This window comes from Stegastes partitus, unplaced genomic scaffold (genome assembly GCF_000690725.1).
Source record: "Stegastes partitus isolate 25-593 unplaced genomic scaffold, Stegastes_partitus-1.0.2 Scaffold574, whole genome shotgun sequence".
NCBI lineage: Eukaryota > Metazoa > Chordata > Actinopteri > Pomacentridae > Stegastes > Stegastes partitus.
The window spans coordinates 107,416-118,547 of NW_007578305.1; the positions used below are offsets into that span (position 1 = coordinate 107,416).

The window sequence follows — 11,132 nt, forward strand, 5'->3', positions numbered from 1 at the left end:
CGACCTCGACTACCCAAAACAATGAAATGAACTGACGTCTGGAATACCTGATTCACTGTACACAATCAAATACCTGACCATCCTCAAGAAGAACACTCCACTCTGTTAATGAAGTGCCTCGCTATTATCTGTTCAGTCCAGCCATGTCTCACTGCTATGAGTGTCCAGATCCTTATCTCCAACTCCCAACCCTGAATAATCAAAGGGCTAGTGACTTATCTTTCTATTCAAACCCCACAATACTCCATCTAATTTACTGATTTTGATCAGAAGATGGTTCTCTGTTAATCACTGCACTCACTCCAACAAGTCCTCCTAACCAACAGACAAAAGCACCTTTGTGTGAGACTCCTCTAAGGTTTATGTACGTTTGGGAAAGGGTCAAAGCAGCTTTGTACAAGAGTCAAACTGATATTGGAATCTGGGGGAGATATGAGTAGGAAACTGTGATACCGACATATCGGCCAATATTATTCATGTATATGTTAAAATTATCAATAAGGGAAGTAATGGGGTTGTTGTCTAGTAGCTGTCCAGCAATATATCTCGCAAACTAGTGAGCAAATTTCCACGAAAACACCACTTGACTCCACACCATTTGCTCAGCTGTGATATGTGTTCTGCTACATGTGCTGCAGACAGCTTTGAGAGTATTGTGGAGTCGGACAAACTATCTGAAAACACAATTTCTAACCTACCCCAAGCCTCTTTTTCTGCACTACAATCTGTAAAAGAACGTTTTCTTTGGCGTATATGTTGTCTCATATACTCTAATACTGATTTTTCCGTGATAGACCAACAGAAGTAACACTGGGAAACCGATTCATCAGTCAGACTCTAGTTTGTACAAATAAACCATCCGACCAACCGCCTTCCTAAGACTTTTCATGGCAGTAAACCAACATTACACAGCTTCCACCTTTGCTCATTATTTGTATTACTCAACCAACGGCCAGTATTGTTTTCTTTCATCCTGCAATATGGACATCGTCTCAGACCTTCTGGAAGTGCAAGAGACTACAAATTCACTCTCCCTCGCTTGTTAATTCACTGTGATTGCTTCAAATAACAATAATTTACATTATAAATAGCACTTTTAAATGAAACAAGCCAATTTTTATCCTATTTAAGGCTAGAAAAAAGTGCAAAACATTCATCACATATGATGGTTTTGCTCAACCAAGAACAGAATGACAAAGATATTTAGACCATTAATGATTCAGCAATAAAACCGTACGGACTTATTTCATGTTTAAAAGCCAAACTGGTGAAGAGTCAGTGAGTTCACTGCTTTTATTTTGTTTCTATTTGTATTTGCATTTGTATTTGTCTGCAACGTTGTCACCAGCACAAGTGTGAGATTGGCAAAAGCATAAGAGCATGTTTAGTGTATAAAAACGAAATATTAACATAAAACATAAAATGTGTATGTGAACGTACACAGAAGAACTGCAAAAGATCAAGAATGTAAGCTGCATTGCACAGCCTGAATTACATTACACTGATCCACTGACTATTGGTTTTCCCTCAGTTTAAATCCCTAATTAATCATTAAGTACATTTATTGGTTGAATGCCTGATTAATCTCAGGTCTATGCATATTTATTTTTCAGCTGCATGTAGAGAGAGAGAGAGAGAGAGAGAGAGAGAGAGAGAGAGAGCTCTGGTGTACAGATTGTTTAACCAGCGCTAGTACAACTGTCACATCAACATAATATCATATTATTATTACAAGCAGTGAACGACTACAGAGACGAGGACATGAGGTTAGTCCGTCCAACCAGAAGCACATGATCTGAAAAAAAAAAACTGGCTTTCCCAGAATGCTGCAGGCTTTGTTTGCAAGGAGACTCCTCTGGGACTGGACTGGCTCAGGGAGAGGAGAGGAGAGAGGAGAGGGGAGGGGGCATCACCAGAAAGAGCTGGCACATGCCCAGTACTGAGAGTCTGCCATCCACAGCTTGAGCACAGCCCCTCTCCTAAGCTCATTACTAAGCTTTACTCTCACGATTGTGAGCGAGAAAGTACAGCGGAGAGGGGGAGAAAAAAAAATGAGTACAAGAGAGGAAGTTGTACTGTGCGGCTGCTGGAAAATGGCAAATTGCTCGGACCAAATCAGGAGGAGTCCAGTTCAGAACGGATTGGCCGAGATGTGAAGCAAATGGGTTGAATATGCACATATTTGGTTGGACATGTGAGCACACACATGGTAGGATGCTGCTAAAAATGAACAGTATTCTGGGAAAATAAACCAATATGTTTCATTAAACATTGTCAGTGATGTTCGTGTGAGGTGCTGATCGCCATCATTTACCAACAAGATAGTCCTGCTTCGGAAACTACTTCTATTTAAGCAGAACTTCAATGCAGGACTTCAACTTGCAGTACAGTAACACATCTGCATCCATATCTTGGAGATAATAATGAACGAAATCAATGAATGAAGGAGAAGGGAATATGATGACACAGTAAATCCTCCCCCCCAATACAACCTGATATGAACCCATCCGCTGCGTTGGTCAGCACTGAAAATATCTAAGATCGTGCACTACAAAGAGCAGCATGCACTCATCTCATTGCTTTAGTCGCTATAGCAACACATATAGTAATGTCTGTCCATTTACTCAGCAGTGTGCAGCGTTTACACAAACTGTAGTGGTAGTTTGCTGCGTATGTTTGACTGAGTTTTCTACTGTCGCCACTTTACAAATGTGGTTTCTCCCATCCTTATTATTGTTAGAATAAAAAATAAAAAAAACCTTTTAAAATGCCGGTCATATGTTGTATCTCTAGTACAAGCTTCTTTTTTTTCCCCAGCTGTATAAAAATGACTTTAGGCTTTTGATTATCAGTCAGGTTTGTGCACATAGTACCATATTTATGAGGACAAGTTTTGAAAGTGCATCATCTATTTTTTTTTTTACATTCAAGTGAGAGTCCAAAATCAGACATAAATCTATTTGTAATTTTGTTATTTGTGAATCAAGTCAAAATACTTGCGTTTGTTTTTCATAATTCAGTGAATATAAGTGATTGATTTATATTCAAGTCAGAAATGGGACTTGATAAAATGAGCCACAGCATGATTCTAATATTCGATCTGTCTGATTTATGCCTGATCAATCTATCAATTACTGGTCTAGTCGATTATTGGATATAATATCCAGCATTTTTGTCAATATCTGTATTATGTTTTATGTGCTTTTTTTTTATCATTTTAAAATGTGTTACTTTAGCTATGATTCAGCCGCCTCTCTTTACAGTTAGTCACCAACGGGTCTTCTCGAGTAATGTCCCACCCACAGCACCATCTGATTGGTTACACGCTACAAGCCTATGAACACCGAACACTAGATGTTAAACACCCATCCATTGTCTATACACCACTTAATCCTCACTAGGGTCGTGGGGGGGCTGGAGTCGATCCCAGCTGACTTAGGGTGAAGGCAGGGGACACCCTGGACAGGTCACCTATCACAGGACTACACTTAGAGACAGACAACCAAGCACACTCATATTCACACCTATGGACAATTTAGAGTCACCAGTTAACCTCAACATGTTTTTGGACTGTGGGAGGAAGCCGGAGAACCCAGAGAGAACCAACACTGCACGGGGGGAACATGCAAACTCTACACAGAAAGATCCCGGTGCCTCTACCGGACGTGGCGACCTTCTTGCTGCGCCACCTTGCAGCCAGATGTTAAACACTTCAGTTCAAATTAAACATGTATTAAATGTAAATAAAGGCATTGCAACAAAGTGGGAGTTTGTGCTATTGTTAATTTTGACACCAAGGCTTTCGTTTTTAGTACAAATGTGTATTGGTTCCAAATACTGGTTGTCACTTTCCTTGATTAATATTAATGGGTACCAATATTAGCCCTGAAAAAAACATATCAGTCAAACCCTAATCATAAGGCTTGGTGCTATCTGATATGAGTCTTGCATGCATAAGTGAAAACGGTCACTTAAGGTCCGCCATCTGTACTGGATTATATAAAAGCACAGACGACCTTCTCACAGTCTGAAGGCAAACACTGTGACTGGAACAAGTTCACCACTGATCTCAGCACAGCAGAACTCGATGGAGGAAAAACAATAACGTCTGTCTTAATTCATAGTATGATAAAACTGGATATAGAAAAACGCAGTGTTGTAGCAACAATTCATAAAAATCTGCAAAACAAAAATACACAATGTTCTGGGTATATATACGTAAAATGAATATACTAAGTAGTCTTCTCTCTCGACAGCTTTCACTGTTACATTGGGATGAACACGCAGGTGTCTGTAGCTTTTCAACAAGTTTGAAGAAGCATCCATAGACAGTGAAGGCCGGTACAGACGTGATGTAAACCGTTTACGTCCATGCATGCATGACTCAGATCAGGAAGTGACTTATATCCGGTTCTGAATTTCATCTCAGAGGAATTAACAGAGTAACTCTGAAACATGATGGTGTGAAAACAAGAAAGTCTGACGCAGCCATGGTGTCAAAACCAGAGTGGTCGACTTAAAATACTGATGCCCTGACGTACAATCACAATGTCATTTTGGTTTTTCCGCCTTTCCAGCTGCGTGATTATCAAATACAACACATGAAGACGTCCACAACTATCTGATCGATCGGACAAAAATAGCAAAACTCTGTACAAAATCCTAAGTGTGAAAAACAAGCAGCCATTTGTATTTCTATGTTACATTCACACATGAATAATGAAACAACATACAGGTTGTTCATTTAATTTTCTGATTTTGGTTTTTGGATTAAAAAATGAAAAGAAGGAACCACAGATAGATTTGCGTCAAATCCATAAGCATTTTTCTGTAATAATTAGCTGCATTTAAATAGTGTTAATAACCACACTATAACTGTGACTACGTCTCATAGGTGTCGAAGGCCAAACAGCAAGGCATGAAATGTCAAAATCATAAAGAAATTCCACTTAAACTTAGTTCCAATTGTGCTAAAAAAAAAAAAAAAAAAAGTAGATCTTTCACAAAAACTAAAATTTCTATTGTTGCAGTTTTGCAATCCACTTTTTATCAAACACAGAAAAGCAGTCATCACATAAAACGCTGTTAAACTGCACTGCAGCACCAGTATAAAGGAAAGACATTCACGTCTCCTATCCATATCATTAAAACTTTTGAAACACTGGAGATGTCAGACAAATTAAAACTGTGCTGTCAAAACATTTTCCCAACCATCTCATGAAAAGCAGCCTCACTTCATGTCCCAGACGGTTCCAAGGATCCAGACAAAAACCAAAGACAGACCCATTTATCTGAATCACAATCTGAAGCTGCACCCACAGAAGCAGTAGGAGGGCTTTCAGACGACGCCTCGGTGCTACTGGGAGGCCTCAGATATGTGAGTGACATTTCTGACACCTTCACATATCCTGTCTGCTTCTATATATCTCCTTTCTTTCAGAAACAAGTATGCCAAGGCACGGCTCACGAGGGAGCTCCAGATCCTGTGAAACATCAAGGAGGCGGCTCACAAGAAGGGAATTACAGATGAATACCATCTGGCCTAAAGCCAGCTTGACAAACGCTTAAAAAATACCAAGTCCCAGCACAGGACCTGAGAGGAGAGTCGGTCTGCCATCAGTGACTCTGGCTGAAAATAGTCCTTCAAATAGACCACTCCCCGACACTTGCCAATGACATTTAATTACTTCTATATTGCCGTCAGCGTCCCTTTTGTTTCACCTTGATTGGATGCCAAGTCACCGTTGACTTTGTTGAACTAACCTCAGGTCTCCCTGACCATATGCTGTCTCCCTGACGGGCATGAGGCACAATAAAACTTCGTTGAATGTCTGTTTACTGGGACTAATCGCTCATACTGTACCTGAAATATTCTGTCCATCTAGTCAATGACATTTTCCTAGAAACTGTATTAATTGTTACACCAACATTTACTTCAGAAAGTTGTAACATACTTCCCAGCATTAAAGCTAAACTCATTATCTGATCAAACACCCATATGCAGGTTAATACAACAGTTAACAGACACCGATAGTGACAAATTCATGAGATTATTGACAAGGTGAAGACAAACAATGCTGTTTACCTCAAGTTTAAGCAGCCCCATTTTTATGCTGCATTGATGGGGGCGTGTTGTTTCAGGCAGCGGTGAGATGATGAAATAAGTTTAAGTAAGGTCAGTTTGAGTAATAGATCTGTCAGTTTTAAGTCTTATGAAACAAACGCCTACAATCACTGCACAGGGGTTTAAAATACTATAAGGAAGGGCTTTGCAAGCCTTGAAGATTACATTACAAAGTAATCCTCCAGGAATGCGCGCCTGCTTGCACAGGTTCAAATCTTTTGCAGTCGTATGCAACAGCATGACAAGCAGCGGATTCACTAAATGAATCGGGGGTTACTTTTTATAACCCAGTACTGTTTGGCCCGACAACCCCGCGCACACTGCAGCTATCACAAGCAAATACGGTGTTCCTTTCAGGTGCAAATCCATATTTTTGCCACGAACACTCGCAAAACAACAACAAAAAAAACCCCAGAGTTGTATCTACACGGGAGACGTTCCGCCGCATATGACAGGCGTCTGACACAACAGATACATCTTTCTACAAAGGGTACGAAGCAGCACATTTTAGTAGCACCGTATGCGAGTAACTAAGCATATTTTTGCACTTTGTAGTTATTCAGTATTGTTGCGCTGAGCTCCGAACACTGCCAGAAAAACACAATATGGTGCCTGAACACATTGTGCAGACACCGAAGTCTGAAGTTTCTGCTGTTGTTCTGCAAACATGCTGCTCACAATACAACTCCTGCACAGACACAATGCAACACAAATTCTTTGGCCAACTGCGCGTCAAAGATGGACAAGTTTGGTCGGTCATCATTTAAAGGGAGGGTGCAGTAAACCTAGGTGGCATTTTGGTTGAATTATGTTGACACGCTGCTTATCCTTCCACTTAAAACACCATTTTAAGACCTACTATACAAAAAGTCGTCCCACCCTTTACTTTTCAAACCTGGAGACTACGTCCATCTTTTGTGGTATCAATAATTAAAACTTACAATCCATAACATCGTAGTGTTTCTGGTTGTATGTTTCTAATTTTAAGAATACAGACAGCAATGTCCTGATCAAGTTCATTTTAAGTAAACATATCATTATAGTGATTTTCATGGTGCAATACCAGGATATTTTAGCCAATTTGAAACGTAATTATCAAGAGGAGAAATGAAAAAGGAGTCAACTGAGCTGCCTTAATCCAAAATGTTCCCTCTCTTTGTTTTGGAGTCAGTCAGTTTTAGACAATCCATTTTAATTTTTGTCTGTTGAAACTTAAAAATCTGACCTGCAGTTCTCATGAATGGAGGAAATTACCAAGATTAAATCAACTAAAAAATCTAAACTAAAATCAGAGGTGGACCAAAGTTCTGTTAGTATATGTTAGATATATGATAAGCCGTAAGGTTCAGCAGGAAAGCACATGGTCTCAGCTTCGAGAATAAAGACGGATGCTTATTTAAAGGAATAGTGCCGCTTTTTCAGAAACACACTTTCTGGTGAGAAAATCAATTCCACAATGTCATGTCTAAACAGCAGCTATGAAGGCAAAGCCGTTAGCTTAGCATAGCATTTCAACAGGGGGAAACAGTTAGCATGGCTCTATCAAAAAGCAACAAAATACACCTACTACTCCAAAGCTTAATAAAATCCTGTCACACTTTGTTTCTTTAACCTCTGCAGTGAGAGCAGCCAAAAACAAAACAACAAAAAAAACTTGTCTTGTATGGATAAAAGAGCTTTAAGCTGCTGCTCGCCAGATTTTTGGGCCAGGCCAGCTGCTTCTTCCCATGTGCAGTGTTTATGCTAAGCTAAGCTAATTAGCTGCAGGTTGTGGCTTTGTGCTTAACAGACATGAAACTAGTATGTAAACTGAGCTACTTGTGCCTCCATAGTACATATTTAATCCTAATATTTTGACATAGCGCTAATTATTTTCAAATGTACTTTACTTTTTCTGGTACTTAGCACATGTCTGTTGTCCTTCTCTCAGACATTCAGTATCTATGACATCAAAACTGCATATGTATCATCAGAAAACATCAAACTCTAATGACATATTCTGTCTTTATCTTTAGTAATAGTGTTGCATACATATAACACAGCTGGTGTCATCCTGCTTTTTAAAGGATTCTGTGCAGTGCCAAAGCTGAAATCAAAACACACAGTATATTCTGGGACACTGTAATATAGGAAGTGGACCAGCTCTCATTTGTAATTACTAATAGGCTATATTGTGATTTGTGACTCTCTGGTGCAGCTTGTAAAGACTTAAATCACCTTCATTGCAGTGCCGATACCAGACAACACCTTACAATCGATAATATTAAGCCACATCTACGCCCGCATGAGGTGGATAATTTGTGCTTTAAAAAATGACACCCCCGAGAGGTTCTTCTGTTCCTAAATCAAACGTTGTTTCGCTGCATTAGTGCAAGTTTTCATAGTGAGCTTATGTCGGCCTCGACCGGCATCACAGGAGGAGCCAGACCTGCGAGCAGACCAGTTTTGACTGGGTATATGTGGGGTCATTGGGATCATTTACCAGGCGACAGCTTGGCACATGTCTCCCTCATCTGGACACAAGTGGAAAAGCAAGGTTAAGTAAGTACATGGGTCAATACAGAAGTGCTCAGGAAAAAATAGGAACAAAAGGGATATTGTGCAGTTTGTGGCTGCAGGAAGGACTAGTTTGTGACCCTCCTGGATCAGCACTAGGTGAGCCTGGCAGCCTGGAGGGGCTCGGTGCATCCCAGCATGCACTGTGACCCCTCTGATCATGTGCAGAGGGTGAAATCCAGCATATGAATCCCCCCCTTGCATGCAGCAGCGTAGGGCTTTATCAAATTCAAGAGTGCATTTTATCTGACACGTGATGCATTATTTAGTTACTTTTCCATCTTGAGGGCTGAGACGGTCACACCCCTCTCTGGAGAACTCAAATGGGACCTGCTTGCTATGATACAATGCACACATTTCTTCTCCTCCTCCTCCTCCCCCCACCTTCTTCATCTCCAAACCAGCAGCGAAGGGGGGGACCTTATCTCCCCCTTTAAAAAAAAATAAAAATAAAATGTTTGCTTTCTAATCTCACAAATGAAGCCTTTACAGACACACCGGCTCATTAAATCCAGCTATCTTCTGCCTGGATCTCTCCTCACTTGGCATGTGAATTATCCCATTGCAGACATCATGCATGTATGTGAGCCTGGCCATTTTTTTCTTTTATTATTATTATTTTTAAAAAATGACATTTTTTTGTTTCCTCCTGATGCGATTGAACTGAACTTTCACGTGACACGTTAGATATGCAGCCATTTGTTAGAATGAAATTGCCCTCACAGTTCATATGACCAGGAAAAAAAAAAAAGCCATGCGATTGCAAAAAAAAAAAAAAAAAAAAAAGCAGCACCAAAGCGCACACGCAGAAGACAGCACAAATCATAAGCGATGTGCGGCACAACATATATTGCACTTCAACTCACCTTGAGCGGCCGTTCCTCTGGTGCTGAATACACTTGCTATCAGAGTGGCCACATACCAAATCATAGTACTATTGCCGACCAGCTATTACCACGCAAAGTGCCCCGTTCAACCAATCTCTCATATTCGACCTTGCACCTCACGGTCTCTCTTGGCTTTCCAAAAAAAAAATAAAGCCCCCCCTTTTTGTTCCTATCATATCCTATTCTCTTTCCTCGTGGCGTTTCCCTTCATCCCTTCCCTCCCCCGTCCTTCCATCCGCATCCTCTCTCCCGAAGAGACAGAGCACCTGCACCGCCGCGTTTGTAGTAGACGGAGCCCGTTTTTTTTTTTTTTTTTTTACGAGCGCATAGTGAAACCAAGTGTGAGAATGCAGCCACAGGTCCGCCTCTGCCGCCATCCGATTGGCTGCCGACGGAGGCTTTGGGGCGTGTATTGGTCCTCCGTACGCACCCGCACCCCGAATGACAGGAGCGCGGCCAGTGCGCCGATTCAAGGTGAGTTGGAGCGTGCCGTAGTAGTGGAGCCGCAGTATCATGCGCATTGACAAGAAGAAGAGCGCCGCGTCCACATCTTTAAATACCCTAAAACTGGCCCCCACGTGCAACCCATCCTCATCCATTCATCTACAATTTTTTTATTTTTTTTTTTGGGCAAGAACCCCCCTTCATATCAAATATCGGCACCCTCCAGCTATTTATGCTGCTAATAAAACAGGGGGGTGGCGTGTGACTCATCCGTGGCTCACCCTCATAGCCCTCGGGCTGTTGTCATGTCGCTGTCGCCGACATAGAAACGCTTTTTTTTTTTTTTTGCGTGTCTGGTGCTTTATGTGAAGGGTGTGGCGACACATACAATACAGTTTTTTTTTTTTTCTTTTTCTTTTCCTCGACGGCCGAGCGAGAGGATGCGGCTCCATCACTGCTGCCCACTGCGCACACATGGTCACCGCTGATAAGACTGCTGCCTTCTCAGATTCACTCCCCCTCTCTGTGTTTTTTTTTTTTCTCCCCCTACATGCATGACCACAGAGGGATTCATAACGCCCTGTGCTGCTTCTGGCTGGCTCGACATGAGCTCAGATCTCACCCAAATAACACACCGCTCATTCCTCCTCCTCCTGCTGCTGCTGCTGCTTGCTGCTGCGTCAGGCTACTGGATGATAAACATGTAGGTGATCTATCATTTGAGAGATTGCAGGAGCATATTTTACCAATCTTCCAGCAGAATTTGTCTCATTTTTTCTCTCTCTATTTTGTCTCGACGCCTATGTCTGTCTGTCTCCCCTCCCCTCCCTTTTTTTTTTTTTTTTTTTTTTTTTTTTTTTTTTTTTTTTTTTTTTTTTTTTTTTTTTTTCCTCCCCTCCCTTTTTTTTTTTTTTTTTTTTTTTGGGAGACTGTCATGCTCCTGCCTGAAAATCAAAGAAAATCTAAAAATGTGCCCAAAAAGAATCAAAGATCTTTCTGTTTCTGTCTGGAACACCTTCTTTTTGTGATCAGCTTTGGCTCAGTTGGGACTTAGCAAACCTCTCAGGTCCATTTATGTTAAATACAGATGGAGGTGCATAGTAAAGAAATAGCATCATGAT

At 41.0% G+C, this 11,132-nt stretch overlaps 1 protein-coding gene across 1 annotated transcript in view; it reads right to left on the reverse strand.

Annotated features, from left to right (window-relative positions):
* Positions 1-9,610, reverse strand: part of igsf9ba (immunoglobulin superfamily, member 9Ba) — a 74,341-nt gene extending 64,731 nt beyond the window's left edge. Inside the window, exon 1 of the mRNA XM_008288783.1 lies at positions 9,547-9,610. Coding sequence (XP_008287005.1) covers positions 9,547-9,610 — 64 coding nt within the window. The remainder of the gene's footprint in view (positions 1-9,546) is intronic.
* Between the last annotated feature and the right edge of the window lie 1,522 nt (positions 9,611-11,132).